The sequence below is a fragment of the Haliaeetus leucocephalus genome, unplaced genomic scaffold, assembly GCF_000737465.1.
Source record: "Haliaeetus leucocephalus isolate CR32 unplaced genomic scaffold, Haliaeetus_leucocephalus-4.0 Scaffold162, whole genome shotgun sequence".
NCBI classification, from domain to species: Eukaryota; Metazoa; Chordata; class Aves; order Accipitriformes; family Accipitridae; genus Haliaeetus; species Haliaeetus leucocephalus.
Window position 1 is genome coordinate 7509656 of NW_010972598.1, and position 23384 is coordinate 7533039.

The following is a 23384-nucleotide window of genomic DNA, read 5'->3' on the forward strand; positions in this document are numbered from 1 at the left end:
ACTGGGGTTATGGACCAACTGGGTCATGCCATTTTGTCTTTATCCTGCCCCAGCTGAGCATAAAGCTCAAGTTTTTGTCTGTCAGTCTTTACATTTAAACCTGACACACCTCGGGTACTAGGAGCATGTGGGTTATCCTCTACCTTTTTTTGAACCCGCATTTTGCATCATTGCTTTGGTAGTCTTAAAAATGTAATGCTTATAATCAGCTGTGAAAAGAGTCATTTACTAAAGAACAGTCTCTGCTCAGAGGAAAAAACTCCAGTACACTATAAATATGCTTGACTTCTTTCCCATTTGGCTATTTGCAGCATTTGGGAAACCATGACTCTTTTGTGAGAATATGGCAGTATTCCACTGTACCCTGTGAGCTTCCAGCTTACCTAAAATAATATAGGAGCTAAGTCCTGCATGGAGCTCAACAGAGACAGCCCTCAGTGCCAGCACAGTCTAAAATGCTCCGCTACAGCACTGGTGCAGCTCACTGGCGTTCTTATTCTAAATGAGAATCAAGATATTGTCTCAATTCCCAGTCTTTCCCCCCGCTTTGGGCCATGTTTCATTAATATAATGCTTTAGGTGGGTTTAATTTTCGCAATGCCTAAAAGCCATGCCAAAAGCAAAGCTTGGTCGTCAGTGGTGTGTTGAAAAGGGAAATGGCCCCGTAGCCTTCTTGTATGTGATGCATAATGGCAGCCTCCAGTCTTACTGCTACGAAGGACCTATTCTACACACCACACCGAGTCTGAAAGGCCATGCTGACTGAAGAATGAGTGGAGAGTTACATTGAGATGACTTAAAACTGTTAAGAGTGCAGGAGCCTGTAATTCAAGGGGAGTCACAAGTCCTCAGCATTTCTGAAAGCAAAGTAACATGTGGCTTTTCCACACCCAACATGAGGGGGCATTTGACACAGAGGATGACCTGGGATTACTCTCTGCACTAGCAAGAAACTGGCTGGGAGAGCCATATCGACAGACATTTTGCTGGCAAGTGTGTTTTTGCTAATGTAGAGTTTATTATGCTTTCAAAACTAAAAACTGCCCTCCCAAAGCATGTTGATACCAGCAACTAAAGCAAACTTTGCTAAGGCTTTTGCAATGCCATAAAATGTCATCTAGAGAAGTCACATCTTTAACAGGTATTAAAACCAGCAAGGACTTATAAGACACACCTTTAAAGATTCATGCCATCCCTAACTTTCACCACGGGAACAGAAAAATCACAGGCAGCTAGGAAATCCCTTGAAAAGTCCCCCAGGCCATATAGGAGATTAGACCTCACATTTCTATGGCAAAGAACAAAAGCAAGGGCTTTAATAACCTTATTTAATATGTTTTTACATCCTCATTTTGAGCTTCAAGAAGGCTTGAAGAGGAAGATTTAAAAAGCAACTTAGAAAGCCCTCTGTATAGTACCTTCTCATGAATGAGAACTTTTCTTAGAGATGACCAACTTATCTACAGAAGGAATTGAAATATCAGTGAAGTCTTTTGGGAGGTTTTTTTAATTCAGTGGCAGGAGGCCTCTAGGTCTGTCATCAGTAAAACCCAGTGAGTCACCCGATACACACCTTGCTTCTCAAATTCTTCAAAGAGATTCAGGCTGGTAATGCTTGGGCCAGTGAAGATGATGTAGTTCTTCCCAGAGGCGTTCTGACAAAGGCTTTTGGCCACCATACTGTGAAGCTGCGGTTTGTTCTTCAAAGCATCCAGCCCGTCAGCACCACTCCCTTCTTTGAGGTGGACATAAATCTTAAACAAGAAATGGTAAGAAAAGTCAGAAGGTTATAAGGAATCCAGAGGGAGCAGATGCAATTGCTAACATACCTGCTCAGCTCAACTGGAGACAAGCTGAGAATGAAGGCAGCAGATACTTTTTACAAACTGCTAATTAATCTAAAGTCCCTTTCAAGGGGCTGTTACTTTAAAACCACCTCAGGTTAGCTGGCACAGCTACTGATAAATACCACGTCCTTTGCCTCAGCTTAAGGGCTTCCTGAGGTCCTTGTCACTGTTGTGCAGTTTGAAGATTGTTTGCTTGGCAAGAAAAGACTCCAGTCATAACTGAGATTATGTGTTGTACTGAATCTGCATAGGCTTCAATGCTGCCAGCAAAAGGAGAGCATGGGAACTTCAGTTTCAAGAAAGGCCCCTACAAGATGACCAGAAGGAAATGGCCCATTAGCTTCACTGCAGTAATGTGCAGTTTTATTTCTGTTGGCAGCAACCCCTAGGCTGTGATGCAAGTGTGTGTGCACCCCCATAAATGAGAGGAGCCAGCAATACACATACCCAACCAGCCAGAACATCCTCACCAAACTCGCCAGGCACAGAGCTAATTCTTAGATCCTTTACTTAGACCACAATTTGGAGACAACCCACCAAACCAGACTGAGCCAGGAAGCAGGATACAGCACGATATGCTGCTGTTAATAGAGAACTGCCTGGCTCATTTGTAGCAGGCTGCAGTAGCTTTAGCGTGTATCCTGCTGCAGTACAGTCCACATTGCTATGCATTTCAAGAGAGCTGTCACCATCATCTGTAGCATCTGTAGGTGGACATACATGTTTGTGTTAGAGTGCAGGAACATTTATCCCTTAGTAATGTGACTATAATTAACCAAACACCGTCCCACCAACTGAAAGAGCACTGAAGTAAAGCTATTGCTTCATTCCTACAAGTGATCCCTCTAGAAGAGGAGTCTTCTGCATTGTCATGCAGAAGGAGAGAACACATCACCCTTCTTTTGTACACAAGCCTTTGATTTTATTTCACTGACAGTATTTTACAAGCATAACTTTCACCAGAGTTGAACACCTATTAAAATCAACTAGGCATCTGACCTTCATCTTGTTCTAAAAGTCAGCAGAAATAACCTGCTGGAAAGAGAAAGGAGAAGAAGCAGACACTGTGCTCAGTCACTCAAACACCCATGGAGCTTGTAAAGATTTAAAACCACACACAAATGCAAATTTTCTGAAAAATTTGCTCAGGCCTGCCTTCACGACTTTGGCTCTGAAATACTCAAGTCTTTTAGGAATTCCAGAAAATTTTACCTGTCAGAGAAAAAGCTGAAACTTGCTCAGTACTTAGGAGCAGGGAAAAGGATTTTTGCCTTGTCTGTTGGAGTGATGGATCCACAACGAGCTTTTCTTAAACTTGTTTGAGACTTCAACCATCCAGAACATACAGCATTGCTTTCCTGTATATGCACCTGTTTCACTTACCAACACACTCCTTCATAAAGCAAAGTTCATCACAATGCTCAGAGAACAAAAATGTTCATATTTACAGTAGCACTCCCAGTAATTTATCTCAATGATCTTGGAGAAGAAAAAAATTCAATTAAACAGCTTCTCCCTATTTTAGATGGTGTATCTCCTAGCACTGGTATTCTAGGCATATTAATGTAATATTCCCTAGCAATTCATGCACCGTAGAACAGACCCCAGAGGAGTGTGTTATGTAGGAAATCTCTGAGAAATGAGACATAATTTGTATTTTGAAGTAACTGACATGCTAAACAAAGATGTTGGTTCAAGGCGAATGCACACTAATTCCAAAAAGAAGTACAGCATATATAAAAGAAAGTCTTAAATATACATTATTTATCTTAAAAAAAAATAATCTCTATTTTGATAGAAACAGTTTCCAGATGAGGACAAAGGCAGGAATGTTTGTAGACTCCCTGATCGTGCTCCACTCACTTTTGACAGCTGTCAAATTTGTGCTTTCCCCAATGCTAAGGCTGAGGACTAGCTAATTATGATAAGTCATTTAGGTTATTAATTAGGGCTCCAGAGAGCAGCTTAACAGTGGAACGCATACAAAGGGCAGCCTGTTCCAAATTTACAGAAAAGGTATTTCATGATTATGGGCATCGAAATTAAGATTAGGGTACTAGTATGACAGCACAGAGACCACACATCAAGCCCTTAAAATCTACAGACAAAGCAGTGGAGACAAAAGATGCAGACACATTAGTTTTGACCTTGGACTCCCACTTGAGCTGAAAACAAAGCAGGAACCTCTAAGTCTAGGAAAGTGTCTTACACCTTCCCTCCCCTACTGCAGTAAGTCTTAGCCAACCAAGAGTCTCTCCTGCTCCATGCTCACTTCGTGTTCCCCATAGAGTATCCCCCAAGAGATGAGACAGTCTGCTGGTGAGTCAATTGGTCCCTCACCATGGGTTGGTTTGGGTCTGCAAGCACCTACTTCAAAGCACATGCCCACCATGCAACTTTCTACTGAGATATCACTATTTTCCTACCAGGAATCTACATACCCCATAGGTTTTGCTAGCAGAGTTCCCTGTGCACCTGGCACCCTCCCTCTACGCTCTGCTCTCTCTCTAGGGTCCTTGTAATGGCCACCTTGTGATTCTCATCCCTCCCTTGCTCTGTTCACCTTCCCACTGCCCTTTACTCAAACATCCATACCCACTGCTGAACCTTCCCTCCTCCTCCAATGTTAAATATATCCCCTTTTTTTCTCCTTGGGCACTTCCTTGCCTATCCAAGCACAGCCTTTGTTCTTGGCACAATTTTTCTTGTTTTGGAGAAGCATCATTCAAAGCTTTATCATGCTCTGCTCTATTGGGAAGATGGGTGACGGCAGCATAATGTTGGAAGATATAAAGGCTGCTGTGAAACAGCGGCTGGGTACAGACAACTGGCAAAGGCATAGCTTCAAATATCCTTGCAAGTGCCTAGGATCCCATATGGCTTTTATTTTCCCTCTCCCCATCCTCTCATCCAGCTTATTTCGTTCTACCTCAAATCATTAAGATCCTGCCCACTGAAGCCCACAGCATTCCTCCCCATTCTGTAATGCATTAGAAGTGGTATTTAACAGTTTGCAGTCTGCAGAAAAAGCACAGAATTGCCAGAAAATGGCTGCAAGACTTTCACAAGCACAGTCAGAAGCTACTCCCCAAAAACCGTTTGTTAAACCACTCACCAGAGCTCCTGGTTTGCCCTGTGACAGCGTTAGAGCTTTGTGCCCTTTCCATGTGCTCCAACAGCAAAATGTCATCAGAAGTACAGGCTGACAACTGCTGCTGGACAACAGATGGAGATGTTGGCAGCAACATCCTCTGCTTCTGCGGGTGACAGTCAAAGCAACGCTTCTCGAATATCTGCAAAGATCACTTTTACTGTGTATCTTTTTCTAGTGGTTACTGATCCATTCAATCTACAGCACCAAACAGGATAACTTCTATAGATGTGACATCGTCTGTCTTAGCAGGCAACTACAGGCTGAAGCTCTTTATCCTGCAGTGCTGGGACAGAAACGGAGCTTTCTGTAGTCATGCCTCAATTATTTGTGTCTTACCAGAACAGCTACGCATTCAGTTCTGCCATCTCTCTATCTACTGCAGCCCTACTGCACCAGATACTTTCAATCCAACATGTTTTAATCCCGTTCACACAATACCAGCTCTCTCTTCTCACACCATTTAACCCATCCCTCAAACCCTCCTCTCTTCTGCCTTCAGTCTCCATGCAGCATCCTAACAATCTCTTCCCTTTAAAAGCCTGACAGTAAGAAAAGATCTTCACAGTCTCTGGCTCATCTTTTCTTCCACCTACAACCGTTTCTGCCTCCTCCCATTGCAAATGCAAAGGTAGGTATCAATCAATATACCGGAATGCCCAAGCGACAGGGTATGGGTGAAGACTGTGCTGAGCTCTTCCAAAACAAGAAAAACAGTGCAAAGTGGCCCGGAAAGACCATTTGCCTACACAGAGACAATCCGAAAAGACATCGCATTTCTGAGCAGGAGATTTCACATGTTGACAGATGAGAGGCAAGCCAATCACCTGTCATTCAGAAACTCAAACCAAGCATGTTCAGCTACAGAGACAAACTGCTAGAGAGAGTCTGGAAGGAAGATCTCAGAGTAAGCATCTCTGCTACAAGCCGACAGGAATTTCCTTGCTCTGTGCTAGCAATTTATTCTATGGAAAATTCACGTGGAAGGTTCGTAAGGTCTCACTAGAAACTGGGTAAAAAACTGAGCACTTAGGAACAAAAGCTGCACCTTGACTGCACATTTAAAAGTGCCCTAGAAACTAAAATATTGGCGATTCTGCTTATATTCAAAGCTCAGATGGCAAGTTGAAAGCACTTGTGAATAGCACATCCCAAATACTCCACATTCATGCATAATTGAAGCACCCCAGGGTACAATTCTTAAACAAAATAGGTGACATTTGGAAGAAAAAAAAGGGCAAGGGTATTAATAAACAAGAGGAAAATTTACATTGTGCAAAAAATCTCACAAAGGGCAGACCTAAACAACCACAAAACAGAAGCCAAGTTTTTAGTTATAAAACAGACACATTATAAAAGCAAGATAACAAAGAACGGTACTGTCATAGTTTTTGGATCCTAAATAGCTATCGAAAAAATAACTTAATTTTTCTATAGACTTCACAGCCAAATACTCAACTGCTCATGCCCAGCACCACTCCCCAGACACTGCTTCACTCTGTCTTCCCCTCTTATCCTAAACCTCATCTCTGTTGCTATTACTGTCACCATCGCTGTTGGGAGATCCTCCTCTCCAGTCCCACCCCAAACCTTCTGCAGCCCATATTCCCCCCTTCTTTAACGCCCTCTTCCCAGCCAGCTCTTAGATCTAGCTCGTCCTCAGCAGCTGTTGGCACCACTAATGGTGTTCTTATCAAGACTGGATCTTTTCATTTGCTTGAGCCTCTCTTCATTCTCTTCCTACTCCTCTAAAGGCTACTTTGAAAATGCATGCAAGGGACATGCAGCTTTCCCATTCTGTTCCCAGCTAGCTCTTGGGGTTCCCTACAGAGCTCTTTCCTTGGTCCCCCTCTCTTCTCCCTCTGCCTCCTATTTTGAATGAGTTCAACTTGCATTAACACACAGATCCAGCTAACACCTTTGTGTTGAGGACTGGCAAATCTCTGTTTTGTCTGCACGTGTTCTTCAAATTTTCTTACAAGATGTATTGGGTCTGCGTGGCAAGATTTTGGTAGCGGGAAGGGGTGAGGGAGTGCTACAAGGGTGGCTTCGGTGACAAGCCGCTAGAAGCTTCCCCTATGTCTGACAGAGCTGATGCCAGCTCATCTCCAGCTTCTCATCCACCAGTACACCCAAGTCCTTCTCCGCAGGGCTGCTCTCAATCCCTTCATCCCCCAGCCTGTATCGATACCTTTCTTGGAAAGGATGCAACCCCCACAATGCAATTGCTAATCTATGCGCTGGTGCTGCTACTTTGCCAGGCTCCCTCTGTGTAACTGGCAGCTCCGGTCCACGATGGAGGCCTCGCTCTGGTGGCACACAATTGCACGGCCTTGGTTCAGTTTTTCTGAGAAAATTACTGTTGAGCTATAGGAAGGTGTATAAGTGCGAGTATGTAAGTGAGAAGGTGTAAGTGATGCAAGATAAAAGTAAAAACTATCAGGAGTGCTGTAACTGTCGAGGACATAATATTTAGGTGCTCAAGATAATATTTAGTTGCTCAAGGGAGAAAATACTTACATAAAAAGCTATAAAATCTTAAGAAAAAAACAGAAGACGACAATTCAGTAACACCAAGGACCCAGCTCATTTCCAAGGAGGAACAAAGCTGATGACCGCCTGGCCTGCGCAGGCTCAGCGGGAGCAGGGAGTACCCTGGTGCCTAGCCAGCAGTGTGCTGGTCCCAGCAATCTGCTGTGTGCATTACCCAGTAAACACTGCTGTACCACCCTGCCTGCAGAGTCTCTGGGCAGCCGAAAGGTGCCCGAACTAAAGGGACTGGCTGTAGGAGACTTACGCCTTCATCTTGCATTTAGATGCTGAGCTTGCTAGGGCAGGGATTGTCTTTTTGTTCTGCCTACAGCACAAAGGGATGGGATCCCTGAGGGTCGTTCCTATGGCAAGACTATTAAGTGAGGAAGAGAGGAGGCTCTGGTGCTTTTATCCTCCTTCCTCAGGCAGAGCTGCACTGAGTGAGAGCAGCTGCAGAAAGGAGACAACTACGCAGGTAGGAACTAAAAAATAACCTTCATTTCCACCTGAAAATAGACACTAAGACTGCATGTAAACTCACAGAGAGATCTTTGCATTAGGTCACATTTAGATGTTTGTTTTTCCCATTCATCTGGAAACACTGTAAGATTGTAAACTCCACAGAAATTAATGGGGCTGGCCCATCACACATCTGCAAAACTACCTTCCCACTTAATACTGGCAAGCAAGAGGATAATTGACTTTTAATCAAGATCCGAGATTCTCAGATGCTGACAATACAGAACTGCATGCATTAAAAAGCCAGGGCCTGGTGGGAGCCAGAGGAAGAAAGCAGATAGGATTTTCCAGCCACCAGTGACTGACAAATGAAGGCGATCAGATTTCCTGGGATCCCCTCGCAGCCAAAGCCTGACCTTGAGAACCTCCTCAAAGCAGCCGCTACATCTGTGCATTCCAGATGCAACTGCTCCAGCAACAGAGAAATTATCAGGGCACTGTTTAAAGAAACCCAAGGGCTCAGACTAATCTCTAAACAGAACTTAAACCAGGCTGAACACCAACATTTCTGAGCAGCTTTATTAAACAAATGCACAGATGGCCAACTCTCCTGCAACTCTGACCTTGAAAACAAAATTCACTCCAGGCTTATTTACCCCTCCCTTTCCCAGTGACTGAATGCACTTATGTGGTGTGGTGTGAAATTATAAATTCTTTGGGGCACCATCTCAGTTTCCCTAAATTCTGGAAATAAGTTCTTACTCTGTAAAACCAACAGGGTTATGAAGTATTCAAGCTGACTGTACTTACCCTGTTTGAAAGCAAGAATGAGCTACAGCATTTACTATAAAAGCATGGTGTTTACATTGGGGTTTTTTTCTGCAACTGAGAGCTCTGCCACTGATCTATGGAGAGACCTCAGACATCTCCCTTCACTGAGAGTGCTGCTCTTTAGGGAGAGAGCCATTTCTTACCCTCTCATGCAGGGGCCACCCTGATCCAGGTTGCAGTCTTTAAATACTGCTATAGTGCAAGTCTCTGACCATTCAGTAAGGTGGGAAGACTCAAGCTACAGAGACACAGTCCTTTTCCTTAATCTGTTGTGACTCATCACTTCTTCAGGGTAAGCAGTGGAAGGTGGAATCTCAAGTTCAGTCCCAGCACAAGGATCTAAAGGACTTCATAAATCTGAGGAGTGACACATTTCACAGGGATATTAGTGAAAATGAAATGCATTATTGCAAGAACTTTCTGCCAGTGAATAAAAGCGAGTGCAGAGCCCATATATAGTTTGGGGGCAGGGAGGGGGTGTGGGAAGGGAAGAGCATCCAGAATAGCCTCAGAGAACAAACTTCATCCCAAGGAATAGGAAAGGATACACACATCCATAAAGTCATTTCTTCTCCACCATATCATCACAGGTTTGTTAAGTGAATAATTATGTTGATGAGCTAATTCCATTACCGCCTATCATAGTGATTAATATTGCCTGACGGTCCCTTTGCAGTGCTCTCTACCATCTACATACTGCCTTCCATTTTGCTGATTGATGGCTCTTTGGGTCAGGGACTGCCTTTCGGGTTATGTTTGTGCCACGGCCCTGTGGTTCAGGAGGAGGCACTAAAGGAACAGCTCATCCTGCCCGACTCCCCGTGGGGTCCAGCGCATGGCACCAGCTTCCTGCGCTTCCTTCTCCTTCTGCAAAATGACCAGAAAACCTTCTTGTGCAGGAGAACAAGGACTAGGCATCACTTAGTAACAGTTACCCAAGGAAAAGAAAGAGAGAGCATGATGTGCCCTGCCAGGACAAAATAATTAGCCCTGATCATATTTTTGGGAACTCTCAGCAGTTTTTTTATGAGCTTTATTGCTATATCTAAAATGATGAAGAGTCTTACCAATCATATTTATGAACATCTTTTACAAGCAAGTGTTCCAGACTTTTTGAGAGAAAAAGAGAGAAGTAAAACTGACACAACTAGAGTTTTGATTTAAATAGGATGACTTACTCAGCAAATACGCTAAGAAAGAAAGAAACGCTTCTAAGCCACTGTGATCATTTAAACTGCAATCAAGATATTAAAATACTGCTTCAGAAAGTGTCTTAGCAGTAACACATTTGTAGGGAAATATATTGGAGGGAAATGAGGAAAGCAAAGAGAAGATGGAGCAGAGACGGACACCTGAGGTCCTGCAAACTGAGTTTGCTGTTCTCATTGAATTAGAAAGAAAGAAACAAGAAAGCCCAAGCCCTCTCCTGCAGCAGCAGCTGCTGCCAACTTGATGTCCAGCATCAAGGATGGCTGAAAAAAGCAATAGCATCAGGGCAGTTTTGCTGCCTGCTTTGCCAAAGTCAGCTCTCCTGGAGCCCTTCTAGCCCTCTGAAAGGTTTTGTTCATGTTCCCAGCTGCTGTAGACGTATATTTACTTTGTTTGAATGATGTGTCCTTCCTGCATGTTCCCACTCGGCCAGCTGACCGTGCAAAGATACTCAGCAACAAAGCTATTCGCTGCAACAAGATGCTTTGCTTGAGGAATTCCAAAGCAGAGATATGATCTGAAATTGTGCATCCATCTTAAAACAGAGACTTAACTGTCAGTGTGGAGCCAGGTTATCTGTATTACAGAAAAGCAGTCTAATATATACACATTGTTTATATTATGCATATATAAGCCTATGCACCTTCTTATATCCACAAGCAATATTTGGTTTTTATGCCACTTCTGTTCCATGAATGGCTTATTGGGCTGGATTTTTAACCAAACAGCATTTGCTTAAAAAAGCAAATGATGAGCCATCAAACAGAAGTATTTACTCTCCCCCCAAAAAGTGATTCAGAGTTTTTTTCATGAGAACAAGACGACAGAGGAATTTGGGGGGTCAAACAGCTAAAACTACTAACATTAACAACTGCCCTATGAGCTGCCAGTCAGGAGCTGTTCACGGAGTAGCTCAGCATGTGGCTTCAAAACACTGATATCAATTTTACATTAGGAAAACAAACGAACCAACCCTTTGTATCGTGGGAAAAGCAGATCACGGGGAAAATGGGGATGTCCTCAAATGGACATTTTTCAACTCATCATTCAGGTTCAGAGGACCTTGCTTCTGGCCAGAAGCATCACAGCCTTCTTGAGGTTCCTTCCATTCCTGAGAGCTAGTCATATGTAGCTCACTTCCCTCTTCTGCCTGGGCTGCCTCACCTTTTTATAGATATTATTCAGACTTTTGAAATCGAATTAGCCTGATTTATGAAGTGTTTATAGTCATATATTATCCAGAATAAAATGACCTTGATGTCATCATGTGGAAACAATGAGGGAGGGAATTCGTCCAGACCATATTACAGAATTTCTGCATATTTCCAAGCAGGTGCTGTAAGGTTTTTCTGACAGCATACTGGTGCTAGACCAGTCAGTCCTTAACTACCAGGCAACAAGTCTTTCCTTCATGATGGCAGTTTCACAAGAGATGGAGGGGAAGATGTGCACACGAAGGGGGAAAACATTGGATTTTTTTCTTATTTAGATCAATTCTCTCCATATGTTAAACACAGTAAACACCCCCTTCTCTGTTTTAATACAGTCAATACACCAAACAACTACCAAGTAAGTGCTTTGGATTCTGCAAGATCCCTCATAAGTGTGACGGATAACTGAACGTAGCATTTCAAGCATACCATATTTGAAGACCCCCATCCTCCCCAGAAAAGGTTCTTCCATTTTAGCATGAATGTTCCTGTTCCTGTATATTCTTTTTTCACTCTTCCCCGAGGTCCCTCTCACCCAATCATTTTAGCATGATGATAATTACAGCCAACTCATGGAATGAAAATAGAAGGCAGCTGGTAAGATGATCCTGGACGTCATCCGGATGCAAGTGAAGCATGAGTATTTAATTCATTAAGGGAGCAGAAGGATTAGGGTGGTGCTGAGCATCCATTCTGTCTAATTTGACATTCCATTAATTTACTCTCTCGATGGACAGGACGGGAGGCGCAACGTAATTATAGCTCAGAATGTGAAATCTCTGGCATGTCTGAAGACTTATTAGTTTGGTGGCAGTTGGCTTGGGGGAGCATGGTGAGAGAGATCAGCAAACTTTGTGCTCGCTGTACCCATTACTCTTCAGTAATAAGCTGCGTGTGGGACTGGCGGAATTTACCTTGGAGATTAAGGACACTGCCTCTGTGTAGCAAATGACTTTCCAAAAGCCTTGAGAGCAGAAACTTCCAAGGATGCTTCACAAGGTGAATCTATTTTGTATTGGACGAAAACAACTGCTTTAAAACCTGGATGGAAGATGCATGAACCTAATTTTCTTCTTAGAGTGAATAGCATTACTGAAAATGCAAACCCCTGTTCCCAGCGAGCCTCTTTTCTTGCATAGCTACTCAAACAGTCATAGTGATTCACAGATCAAATTTTACTGTGAACAAATGTTCAACCACAGCAAATCCACAGGCCCTGCAGTTTTGACATGCATTCAGCCTAAGCAGGCAGTGTGCATGTCCTACCTGCACCTCCAAACCACTGCTCTGGAGCATGCAGGACACGTTTTCACAGAAGCTCTTGGGAAAAAGAAGTTATCAGAAAATATCTGCCCTCACCTCTAGGTATCAAAAAGAAACGGCTGGATTTTTCAAGAGCTCTCAAAATACATCAGCAATTGGGGAATCCAAGAATTTGAAAAGTTGTCCCCAATGCTTTACAACACTAAAAACAAATCTTTAACATGTGTCCCACTCAAGCTCATATCTCACCTTGAAGTCACATCAGATTTTATTTCTTTGGTAGAGAAGTAGAGGTGTGAAAAGCGATGCAATAGGAAACCCCGCTAATGTTTCTCACAGAAAAATGGACATCTTGATACCGTATTGATTTAGTCTATTGGATACCACTGGCTATCACAGATGCAGCATTATACTTAGAGAAGCTGACTCATTAAAAATTACAGAAGTCACAGTACCTAGACATTTAGATAAACTTAGGATGTACAAACAGACAGACCCTTTAACTCCATTTCAATTTAATTAGCTCAGGGCTGGCAGCCAGATGGACAGTATTAGAGACAGGCACCCTCAGTTAAATCAAACAGCAAACAGAGCATCAGGAACCTGTCATCACTGTCCATCGGATCTAGTATCTGCAGCAGTCAGAGGCCTGCTGCATTCAGACTGTAGCCCCCAGCAAGGCAATGAAGAGAAGTGGCTGTTACCTTTGGTCCTGCAATACATTTAAGGGCCTGCTGGAACTGGATCAAGACATCGGAAGAGGTAAAACCCACCTGGCAGATGAAACCGGTGGATGAGCACTGCCGAACCCAGAGACTGAATTTCCTCTTTTTCCTCTTGCGCAGCTCCCTCTCTGTGCATGTGGCAATGAAAACAGGATCTTCGTCAATCAGGGGCTCATGTAGTACCTGCAAGTGGCAAGAAAAGAGGCGGGGGAGAGAAACAGAAGAGTACGTGATTGCTGAAAAAAATGGTGCTTTAAATTCTTACAAGGAAATACAAACCTCGCATTGTGCTTGTGTGCATTACCTCATACAAAGGAGCAAACCCACTTTTGTTCAATGCTACCATCCAACAAAAACCAAAAACCAAAGCCTGGTCACAGTCCATTGTGGATGGCTGCTCCACACGTGCTTTGCAAACATTGCAAGGCATGGCTCTCACTTCTCACTATCAGCTACAGTTTAACATCCCTCCAAAATGTGACCTCTACCTCCCACTATCAGCTACAGTTCAAAATGAGGCAGGGGATGGGGGTAGGTGGGTAGAGATTGTTAGCAGCATCCTTCTCCAAGCTTCCTCATCAGCTTGGTCTTGTTTGGCAGAATGTCTCCTACCCAAACATGCCCTACAATATGTTGTAAGGTACACTCCTTGGTTGCAGCAAAGGCAAACACACAGCAGAGGGAGAGAAGTTAAGGGAGAAAAAGATATCTTCTAGTGCCACTTAAGGAGGTGGTGAAGAGACAGAAAACATTTTTCCTGGTGGCAGCAGCTTCAGGGAAGCCTCTCTTGCCTCAGGAGCTGAAAAAATTGACAAAAAGAGACAGAAAGATAAAGGACCAGAGGCAGGAATAGAAAAAGACAAGGCAGACTGGAGCAAGTAATGAAAATCTGTGAAAGTGAAGCAATTTCTGCACTCTGCATCCAGATGATATAAGCGGTTCCCTGTTCCTTATAGCTGTTTTGTTACACTTCTCTCCATTAATTCTGTAGCAAAGTCGCTAGGCTTTACACCATAGAACCCACCTATAGAAAGCACTACTACCTCCTTGCAGCTCACAGGTAGCTATGCATAACATGCACATGCCTGACTGCATGGTGTGTGAGTTGTCTAGCAAGTCACTTGTGAGAGTACAAACGCTTGGAAACTGTTGAAAAGTCTCAGCTGATGAATGCTGATCAACTTCAGACCTCTACATCTAAATTAGAGCAAGCCACTGCCGGCTCCCCTCCTAGTACACCAGGGAGGAGCAGTCCCAGGAAGCCATCATTCACACCCTTTTAAAGATGTGCAAAATAAGTCAGATGGGTTATGATCTAAAGGAGCCCATTCTTTTCCAGTGACCATCACTCAGATACAGGTATCCACAGTGCAGAGGCTCTCACCCTCAGACCAAGCCTTTCCACATCTGCATGCGTGCTACTTTTGTGCACATCTGCACGCAGCCAGTGGCGGAAATGAGAACAAAGCTGCATTAAACCTGGGAGCGATGCTCGTAGGAGAGATGTGGTGGGTAAGCAGTTAAGCACCAGTGACGAGCAGCTGCTGGCCTCCTGAATACAAGACGTTTGTTGAACATCACTCTGTTAGCCCAAAATAGGCACCCGTGCCCTCCCGACGCAGTGGCGGCTGCGCACTTTCCTTTATACGCACTCCACTTCTTAACAGCTCATAAAACATTCACAGGACCATCTGAAAGCACTCTCATGAAATGTTCAAATTATACACCAAAATGCAGATGCGAGCAAGGAGAGCTGCACACAAAGCTATTTGTTCTTAAAGCTGCAGCTGCCCCATTTCCCCAGTGAGGCCAAATCCTCTTCCCCTCTCAAGGTCCACACGAAACATGACTCTTCCTTTCTGAAGGCCACCTGAGGCGTTTCACACTTCCACCTCAGGGAATTCTGACAGCGTTTTGCAAATATTAAACGTGCCCTTATTTGCTTTTGCCTTTCTGCTTCTTCTGTGCAGAGGGGAGGACCACATCCTTTGGGATGGGGTTGGATACACCGTTAAGAATTCCTCAGCTTCTGGAAAGGCTCTCTTACGTGCCAGATCCCACTGAGTGGTGTGGTTCAACTGTTATAATCTCCCCCGCTGTAGGATGGAAAGCAGCAGAAAGAAAAGGCTGTATAAGCATCACTTGAGGACATTTTTTACCCTCTGTCATTAGCTCAGCTCCCTCCCTCTGCGCCACAGCATCAGCTCTTCTCACAGCAGCTCTACTGCATCCTGCTTACCCTTCACACTCTTTTTGCCTTCTAAGACATATTAAGGCCTGTCAGCCTTAAATTTAGAAAACAAATCTGAATTTTTAAAACCTCTCCCCATCTTCCTCTTCTCCCTGCCCACACTCAGCCCTGCCTTCCCCTAGGACCCAGAGCTTCCCCTCCTTTCCCCTATCGCGAATGTTTAAGTCATTCCTATTTCTCCATAAGAAGACTAATGCTCCGCTGAAGTCCCTGCTGAACTGCTGGGAAGCGGGAACAAAAATGGAAACAGAGTAGGGCAAGATTTGCTTTTGCTGCAAAGAGGCAATGTGGACAGGCAGGGAAACTGAACTGAAAACCCTGGATCTTGCTCTTCTTGCTTCCTCCAGAGTGGGTGGGGAGACAACTGTTGTCACCCCTCCATATGCAACCACTGCTTCAACAGCTGTGAAGGACTTTGCAAGCGAGGCACTGTCTGGGCTGTGCCTGCTGCTGGAACAGCTGATCCCCATCTTGTTTTCAAAGGGGGCAATTTGTTGCTTCTGGCACTGACATGGTTTTCTTACGACAAAAGTTAGCCCTGTTGCCACTGGCCAGGCCTATTAGTTTGTTCACTCTCCTCCATTCTCAGCCTCCTCGCTCCTCCTGTAATCTCAAATCCACCTCTTTGCCAAATCCCCATGCAAAGTGGTATTTGCTCCTTCCCCATTCCCCATTCTTGCTGTCGCAGCAATGACTGCTTTTCCTAGAGTGAGCTTACTGCCCCCATGGCATATTCTTTCCTGCTTCTCATCTTCCTAGATAAAAATCTACTTCCAGGCTTAATTGACTCCTACACATATTCCTGGCTGCCTCTTCACCATCTTTGACTCACTCCTCAAGCCCTCCCCTCTTCCTGTTCTGAATTCCTTTGATGCAAGATATCTTGTGGATTTCTTCATAGAAATCATCCCCATGTTCTTCTCTCACATCCCCAGATTTGTTCAGGTCTAAGAAGCTCCTCATCTAGTTGCTTTGCTCCCCACAGCTATCCCATTGCTTTTTTTTCTCCTCTTCTTTATAGCCATCCTCATCCCTGCTAGATCTTCTTGCCAAGCTTTAACTCATTGTTTTCCCCTCAATATGTACATACATTCCAAGTGCTGGAGTCCCATCCTGGAGTCTTCCCTCTCCACCAATTGCTCCATCTCACAACATCTTTCATTCACTGAACAAAACAGCTAGCCACTGTCAGGAGTGCCTGCCTGCCTTCTCCATTTTAGATCACCTCTGAAGCTCTTTCTACTCCACAGTTCCACCCATCCTGCTCTCACCACAGCCCAAATAGGCTTGTAGGCAAAGCCCAGAGACACTAACTCTTTTGTACTTAGACTTCCTGGACTCCATTGCCTTAGATAATGAACCAACATGTCCTTGAGATAGCTTATCTTCTCTTAGCTCCATGGCCAGTCCCAACACAGGCTGTCTCTTCAGCCCATCTCCTGGAGAAACTGCCTCAGCTTGCCTTGTCTCTGGCTTTTGGTGGGTACCATCCAGTTGCAAACAGAGTCCCCTGGATGCACCTTCATGCACAGATTCAGGCATTGCTTCTGCAATAGTAGCTTGTGCTTTTGCTTCTTTGCTCCAAAGCTCCTCCTGTCTTAACTAAATTCTCTGCTAGTATCTGACATCTCTGCGTGCATATCTAGTTGTCAGTTCTGATTTTATTACGCTGCATTTGAGAGCATCTCCCTTCCCTTAAGATAACCCCTTACTATGTCTTTTTTTGGTCATTGCAGACATCCCTCTCCTCCTGCTGCAGTTCTCGCTGGCCAGTGAATCTGAATGTCAGTCTTTACCTCCAACTCCGTGCAAGGTCTTCTGAGCCAGGCAGTGCCTGCATTTTCCATGCTTTCTGAGTAACAGCTCTAAAATGTTATTCATTTGAGAGTAACAACCCACCCACTGAGTCAGGTTTTCATCCAAGCCCACAGCCATTCTGCAACAGCTTTCCTTTTGGCCTCAACATAAAGCAATCTTGCCCTACAGATTGCTGCTGGAAAGCCATTCTCCTAGTCCATCACACCGGCCACATCGCTTTTCTTTATTTCTCTCTGACAGCTCTTCTTCTCCAATGTATCAGACAGATTCTTTCTCTTCACTTTCAAAGACCTGTTTGGTCTATCCACATTTTAGTGATCCCCTTTGCCATCATTCAAAGGTTACCTCCCACCTCTGATGGGGCCATGATTTCACGCTCCTCTGCCCATTTGTTCAGTCTTCAATTGACTGTCTTTAAAGAAAAATCAGTTCTTACAGCACTCCATTACCATTAGGTAATTTTAAAATAGCCATAAAGGTTCATCATTTTCTGCTGTCAAACTCTCCCTAAAATCTGGCTTCACCGGAGGATCAACCAGCCAAGAGCTACAGGACATCAGAAATTTACCTTGCTATTCAATATTCTTATTGCTCCTCTGTCTGCCTTTCTCTTACTCCATGTCTTATACTTGGCCGTCGTCCTCTGAATACTTACGTCTTCGTGTTATACTCACAGAAGCCCTAAGACAGAACAGTCCTGGTTTGGGACCAGCATCCTTACTCACAAAGAATCATTCTGAAAACAGTAAAAGTGAGATATAGAGGTGTAACTTGAGCAAGATCTTGTAATTCGGAAATGCCCAATACCAAATCAACATCTAATGATGAGGACACAAAAGAGCTACGAGTTCATCACCCTGTTTTTGCCCCTGTGTGTTTTGAGAGAAGCTGTTGTGTCATGCTGTGAGCTGGTTTGGAAGAACTATGTTGAAACTGCTTAGCTGTACCCTATGATACCCCCAGGAGCGAAATGCAAACAAGCCCCCACAGTGGCCATATTTTAGCACCATGCCTTTGGAGCAAGAGGTTAGAGTTATGTCTCTCTTTTTGCCAGGGAGTTCACTGCTGCCTGAGGTAAGGACTCCAGGTGGCTGTTCCCAGCTGACATTTCACTGGGCATACGCAGAAATGTTTGGTTCCAAAATGCTGAGGAGAAGGTACTTTGCAGCGAGAGGGAGGGGGAGAGTGCCCTGACTTGTACTCCTGACCTCTCCCACACCAGTCAGGGGCAGCCAGAGACAGCGATCCTGTCTAGTCACATCCCACTGACAAGCATATAAATACTCAGCAGGCGCAGAAGGATATTTGCGCACTGATGTTATTTTCCTGAGCTCCTCCAGTTTCTGGAATTCATGTATATCCTTGGCGGGTGAGTACCCATGAATTTGTTGCAGTATACCTCCCAAGCTCAGGCAGGGCATCTTCCCTGTCTCCAGGCTTCCACTCGTCAACAGCAGCACAGCTACAAAGCTATGTGGACCTCAGCAGCAAAGAGATGACACTGATGGCAGGAACCGACCCAAACCTCCGCCTCTTGTCGCTCAGGTAGAGGCAGAGGTTATTTATACAGAAGATGCTGGGGAGGGATAGGATGCAGAGGATATTCCTGTTGTTCTTATCCAATCTACGTCAGAACACCATTTTTTTTACTTCAGAAATTGAAGCTAGCACTGCTGATACACAATTATAATGTTCTGGGCTTTCAATACCTTCATAAGCTGGAGAGTAATTATTTCCTTTTGTTTGCTCAGTATATTTAGCAAAATAATTATAATTCACTAGACTGTTTTCTTTGTTTTGGTATATTGGCATAGTTCTCTCTTTCCCTCTGCTTCCTTTCATAGAAACTGTGGTGTCATTTCTGCATGCACATTTTGGAGCGGGGGAGGGGAGGTTACACACGAGAAAAAAACCCTAAATATTTTCTGAGACAGAAATTCCACTTAAAGAATCTTTTCCAGCTCTCCAAAAGGAAAATATCAAATCTGTAGAAGAAATAACTGTGAAAGCAGGTGCTGCACTGCCTACCTGACACAAATTGCCTGCTCTGTCCATAGGGTGAGTGAAACATGGCATCTTCCTAACCCACGTTCTGTGAGTCCACAGAGGAAGAAAATCAGTAATAAGTCTACCTACAAGCCCGATGGCTTTGCTGCATTCAACAGCAAAGAGTCCAAGTCATTCCTCTGCTTGATGCCACTTACAAGACGTTAGCCTAAAGCTTGAGCATAGATCACAGCTCAGGCACAAACCAACCAGATACCATAAGTCTTATGTTTAAGATACAGGTATACCTTCAGCAACGAATCCATTTTGAACTTGGGATTCCAGGTATCCCTGATCACAGAAACCTGGGCCCCTCTTCCCAAAACACGTTCAAGATGCAGCACATCCAAAAGCCCATCTGAATGGGTCTTTCCCCTTGTCTTTTCCCTTTGTTTCTGTGCAACTGGGTTATTACTTTTAATTATTTCTATTATTTCTCACTGGGCCTGACATTCTGGGTTTGATGTTTACTGCAGTCTGCTAATCTGCACTCAAGGCAATTTCCAGGGCGAGGTCTTTCCTGTTGTTTTGAGCAGATGGGTCCACGTCTCCTGAGACAGGTAGCGTGCAGCCCTGCCTGATGGCACCCAGGAGGACATTAGGCACAGGGCTCCTTTCGGGAGGAGGCCTGGAACATCCCCCAGTAGGCTACCATCGCTACACTGGAGTATTTTTAACAACAGATTCAAATCCTTTTTCTTTCTCACAGGGTTATTTTTGAAGCTGTATTTTAGTGCTTTTTGTTTCGCTCAATACCACTGAAGCATGCTGTATAGAAATCACTGATGTAAACACTGAAAGGGAAGAGAGAAGTGGAGAGGGAAGCAAGAGAATTGGGCTGTCACTTCTCCTTCTCCCCTCGCCCCCCCCCCTTTTTTTTTTTAGAGTAGCATCTCCTTACCAAGCTCAGCACAAGCATACATTTTGCTTGTGGAGATTTAGATGTCTTGCCACTGCAAATAGGATGCTATGATTTTGCCAATTCAGTTCTCAAACTTTGCTCGGGAGTGGGGAAGGGAGAAGGGATATACATGCAAATCAAATTTTATCCTTTAATGGATTTGCACTCACAGCATGTCCCACAGTACACCATTATAAGCATTTACATTAGACACAGTGATCACATTTCTGAAGCCTTTATCTTCCGCCTATTGAAGTCAGCGGCCATAAGGATTAGATTTCATATCTTAATGAGAGCTTGGTCCCAACAATACCGTGTCTCTCACTGCCTGTTTTGTCTTGATGGAAATGCACCTTGCTGGCATGGCTTAGTGAGAACACTCCTCCCTCCTCCCTTCTCCCATCTTTACCGTAACAGCTTTTTAGACAGCTGTGTTGTCCTGATTATACAGGTATGATTTTTATTGTCTATAAAATAGAAAAAACCTGTAATCACTCCCAATTTACTTTAGGCGCACTTCAATGGATGTGATGCATCTATGTCTTTATTAATTTTGTGCAGTGGGCAAAAATGTGATGCTTCAGAAGGGAAACAGGAAGAAAAAGAGGAAGATGGACACAACACCCTTTCCAAAGGTCTAGGTGAAATCTTTATACTCTGAAAACAGAGAGTTGATTGAAAAGTTATTTCAAGTAGTAACATATTTCATGCTTATTCCTTTTTCTTCCCAGACTTCTGAACATGGCCAGTAGGAACAGCTCCAAAAGGAGATCATTTATAGTGGAACAAAGTTTAAACAGTGTATGATGAATATTAAGAAAAGATTTCTTTGCACTTTTAATTAAAAAAAAAATTATTCAACTGTACAGCTGCAGTCAGACAACCACCAGCTACATACATTTCTATGTTTAGCTCCTTACATTGTCTGCCCAGTCTACAGAGCAGTCTCCCTACAGAATGGCCTTCTGCTGTACCCGTAATTGTATCTGGAAATGAAAATTCATCGGAATCCTGTTCACTTTTATTCCTGGTAGCCTGGAAATATTTCCAGTTCACTGGCACTTTGGTTGCAAATCCACAATCGTTAAGTTCTTCCATAGAAGCATCGCACATCACTAAAAACCAGGTCTGGCACAAGGCACAGGCAGTGCTGCTGAGGGCAGCTGACAACCGCAGCGAGAGAAGGCACTTGCCCCCCTGCTTATTTTCCCTTTGCCCAGCCATGGGGAGGCAGCTGTGCTGCTGGACCATACGGCAAGCACCTACTGCTAGGGTCAGGGCCAGTCATTCCTAGCAAAGTCAGCTCCTGCGTCCCACGCTCAGCCTGTCGCGGGAGCAGCTACAAGTTCTCCCTCCAGCCCAGCAGCACCAGCTCTGCCCTTTCCACTCGCCCTCGCAGAAGCAGCCTGCAATCTCCCATCCTCAGGATAGCAAAACCCGGCGGTGCTAACCTCACTGAGAAGTCTCCAGGCTTGTTTGGACCACTAAAGCAAACAGCCCCAGCTCGCAGAGCATCATTCCTATTGCAACATGCCAGGTACCTGCACTGCAGAGCTGTAAGTCAAACATTGCTGAGCACTCGCATAGGACAGCGCTGCTTTCCCTCATGTTCCACGGAGGCACCGCAGCACGGCTTCACGCTGTGAAGCCGCAGCTCTTTCTTCCGACAGCTGTGCTCTGCGATTTCAGTCAGCGAGACAACCTAGAGCACGTAGGTTAAATGTTCCCCGCCAACAGGTTAACTCTTACCTGGGCTTGCGAAGGTCTGAAAGCGGAGTCAAAGCCATTCTGCAGAGAATCCAGAAAAGGCTGGATTTTGTAGAGGCCATGCGTTGTCTGGCTCGAGCGGAAGGCCACAATGTGGAAGTACTTCAGGATCTTCTCAAACCGTGATTGTGTCATGATAAGTGCAATGCTCTTGTTGCTGTAGAAGCCGCTGCTCCAGATGCTGAGAACGGACTCACAGTGGTGGATGCTGGTTGATATCACGTAGCCTAAGAAGGCCTTCATTTCCGTCAAGGTGACGTCAATCCAGGCATCGTCACTACCAAACCTCTCCTGGTACTTCTTGGCATACATGTTGGTTTGGACCACCATATTCTTTAGTACGTTGTCAGGGACAAAGAGTTGAAAAAAGTCCATGGCACTGGCAGTCAGGGGCATTTTTCGTGTTGGACCTAGGACAAAAGCAAGAAGGGAGGATAAGCTCACTCCCGATCGTCACAAGGCATGTCCGATACCAGCAATTTAAAGCAGGATTAACTCTCCTAAAGCAGGAAAACAAGGCCAAGGTGATGGCATGTCAGCTAATTCCTTTGAAAGTGTACCCACTGTCTGACAGATCTCATCAGGAAACTCCCCCCCTATATTCTCTGTCTTCCTCCGATATGATACAAATACAACACACTGGATAGTTTCTTCCTCTGCTCTGCACACTCATTAGTTTGTAGTATGCAGGTCTGTGAGGCAGCATGCATTTCATTTTTCCACTTATACACTATCTGTTTTGTTTTGGCCTTTTTCTGGATAGTCTTTTACTTGTCCATATGCATGTCAAAGCAGTGCCTTTCTCCAAACAGCCCAGAAGGAAGGTGTCCAAGCCCTCCAGAGAGAGAGTGCTGTCCCCATCCCAACTGACATGATTCTGGGCACTAGAACCTGATCCCACCTTTCCTTTTGCACCTCCAATTCCTGCCCAGTTCACTGTCATTAATCCTGTGACTTTCAAATCTGCTTCTGCTCCACACACAGAGCCACGCAGATCATGTCTATGTGCTTTTGAATTCTGTGTCTCTGCCACCACACTGGAGCCTTATCCTGCGTTCTGACATCCCCAAGAGAGCACGTTACCAGAACAAGTCAAAGACACCACGTGGCTACTGTGGCCGTCCCACATCACAGGGAATATTTTTAGCATTACAATGCATACGCTGGTCCTCTTCCTCCCATAATGTAATAAGCCTTGCAGTCCCATGCTGGCATTACTTTAGCTTTTCACTGATCTTACACCTTCTCTGCCAGTTTCAACTATTCCATAAGAAAAGGAGGGAAGGCTCTAAGGGTTGGCAGCACTGTATCAGTGTAACAAGGTTATCCAGTCAGACACCAGATTACATTAAGCTGTATTAGGAACATCGAGC

The 23384-nt window shown here is 44.5% G+C and overlaps 1 protein-coding gene across 1 annotated transcript in view; it reads right to left on the minus strand.

The window, feature by feature from the left end:
• The window catches only part of PGBD5 (piggyBac transposable element derived 5), a 35911-nt gene extending 13495 nt beyond the window's left edge, over window positions 1-22416 (minus strand). Inside the window, exons 1-3 of the mRNA XM_010562671.1 lie at window positions 21994-22416; window positions 13277-13411; window positions 1574-1754 (exon numbers count right to left, since the gene is read on the minus strand). Of these exons, the coding sequence (XP_010560973.1) occupies window positions 1574-1754; window positions 13277-13411; window positions 21994-22407 (730 nt within the window). The 5' untranslated portion in view covers window positions 22408-22416. The remainder of the gene's footprint in view (window positions 1-1573; window positions 1755-13276; window positions 13412-21993) is intronic.
• Window positions 22417-23384: the final 968 nt, after the last annotated feature.